General features: G+C 40.1%; 1 protein-coding gene across 1 annotated transcript; it reads right to left on the bottom strand.

Annotated features, from left to right (window-relative positions):
• Positions 1-260: 260 nt before the first annotated feature.
• On the bottom strand, positions 261-1,413 carry LOC140175718 (uncharacterized). Its single transcript, XM_072204260.1, has 2 exons — positions 1,198-1,413; positions 261-677 (listed from the first exon to the last, which is right to left on the bottom strand). Exons 1-2 carry the CDS (start codon positions 1,411-1,413, stop codon positions 261-263), a joined length of 633 nt encoding a protein of 210 aa, XP_072060361.1.
• Positions 1,414-1,950: the final 537 nt, after the last annotated feature.

Below are 1,950 nucleotides of genomic sequence, written 5' to 3'. Positions count from 1 at the left end.
TTTAATTCGTTGGCTCGATCTTGGACCAAAATCTTTAAAATTAGTGTCAAAATTCGTATTTTAATATTTCTACTCCTCTAAATTAAAAAAAATGATTTTTCTAATTTATTTGAATAATAATTAATTTATTTACTAATTATTTATTAATTTTTGTAGAGTTTACATCCTACCCACCTAATTAAAAATGTTGCCCCCAAAATTCATATTCAGATACCTGAAAATAGATGTGGGTAGTCTTTCCTCATTTCTGACTCAAGTTCTCAAGTATGTTCCTCAATTCCAGCTCGACTCCAAGCAACTTTTACTAATGAGACTTCCTTTCCGCGTAATCGCTTAACACTAGTATCATCAATTCGAACCGGGGTCACTTGAAGCGTCAGATCCTCTTTCAATTGAACTGATTCAAGTTCTAAAATATGGCTAGTATCAGAAGTGTATTTCCGAAGCTGTGACAAAGGAAACATGTCGTGCAAGTTTGAAAGACGCGGTGGTAGAGCTATCCGATACGCTACCGGCCTGATTCTCTTCAGGATCTGAAACACGTCGTGCAAGTTCAATTTCTTTGCTTTGATCACTCTACCCACTCCTGTTATTGGAATAACTCTTAGGATTACATAATCTCCTTCATCAAATTCTAACGGTTTCCATCTCTGATCGGCGTAGCTCTTTTGGCGACTCTGAACGGTAAGCATTCAATTTCGGATTTTCTTAATCTGTTTGGCAGTTTCAGCTACTAACTCAAGCCCTAACAAACTTGTTTCCCCGGCTTCATTCCAACATAGCAGAAATTGGAACTTTCTTCTGTACAGAGCCCCATATGGAGCCATTCCGATGCTCGCATGGTAACTGTTATTATATGTAAACTCTACTAGCGGCATATATCGATCCCAACTCGCCGGTTGGTCCAAAATGCAAGTCCTCAACATATCCTCTAGTTTGAATTGTATTCTATGATTGGCCATTGGTTTGAGGATGGTACGTAGTACTTAAACTAAACTGAGTTCCAAACAGCCGCTAGAAAGCTCCCTAGAATCTTAAAGTGAAACGAGGATCTCTGTCGGAGATTATGGTGGTAGGCACGTCATGCAACCTTACCATTTCCTTGATGTACAAACGTGCTAGCTCTTCTAAGGTATAATCCATCCGAATGGGTAAAAAGTGAGCTGACTTTGTCAGCCAATCCACAATCACCCAAACCGTGTCAAATCCAGTTCGAGTTCTTGGCAACCCCGACACAAAATCCATGGTAATGCTTTTCCACTTCCATTGTGGAATTTCTGAAGGTTGGAGGGTTCCAAATGGTTTCTGGTGTTCAATTTTGACCTTCTGACAGGTTAGGCACTTAAAAACGTACGATGCTATATCGCCCTTCATTCTTAGCCACCAAAATATCACCTTCAGATCATGGTACATCTTGGTACTTCTCAGGTGGATAGAGAATCCGCTCCTATGCGCCTCCTTCAAGATATCTTGTCGCAAATTTCCAACATTCGACACGCAAATCCTACCCTTGTACTTCCATATTCCATCTTTTTCCCATGAAACTCCCTATCTCTTTCCCTTCTCGATTATCGGTAATACCTTCTGTAACTCCTGATCGTCTTGTTGAGCTTTTAAAATTTCAGACTTGAGGTCATTAGAGATTTGCAGTTGGTTTAGGCATACATTCCCATTAAATTTTCCGACACTCAGTCTCAAATCCCCAAACTTGCTCACCAATTCCTCTTCCTTAATCATCATCCAAGTGACCATCAATGACTTCCGACTCAATACATCTGCTACAATGTTCGCCTTCCCCGGGTGGTAACTTAACTCAAAGTCATAATCTTTCAGCAACTCCAACCACTTTCTTTGCCGCATGTTGAGCTCCTTCTGATCAAAGAGGTATTTCAAACTCTTATGATCAGAGAAAACCTGAAACTTAACCCCATACAAGCAATGCCTCCACAC

Source organism: Arachis hypogaea, chromosome 10 (assembly GCF_003086295.3).
Source record: "Arachis hypogaea cultivar Tifrunner chromosome 10, arahy.Tifrunner.gnm2.J5K5, whole genome shotgun sequence".
Lineage (NCBI taxonomy): Eukaryota > Viridiplantae > Streptophyta > Magnoliopsida > Fabales > Fabaceae > Arachis > Arachis hypogaea.
This window is presented reverse-complemented; position numbering and strand designations above follow the sequence as displayed.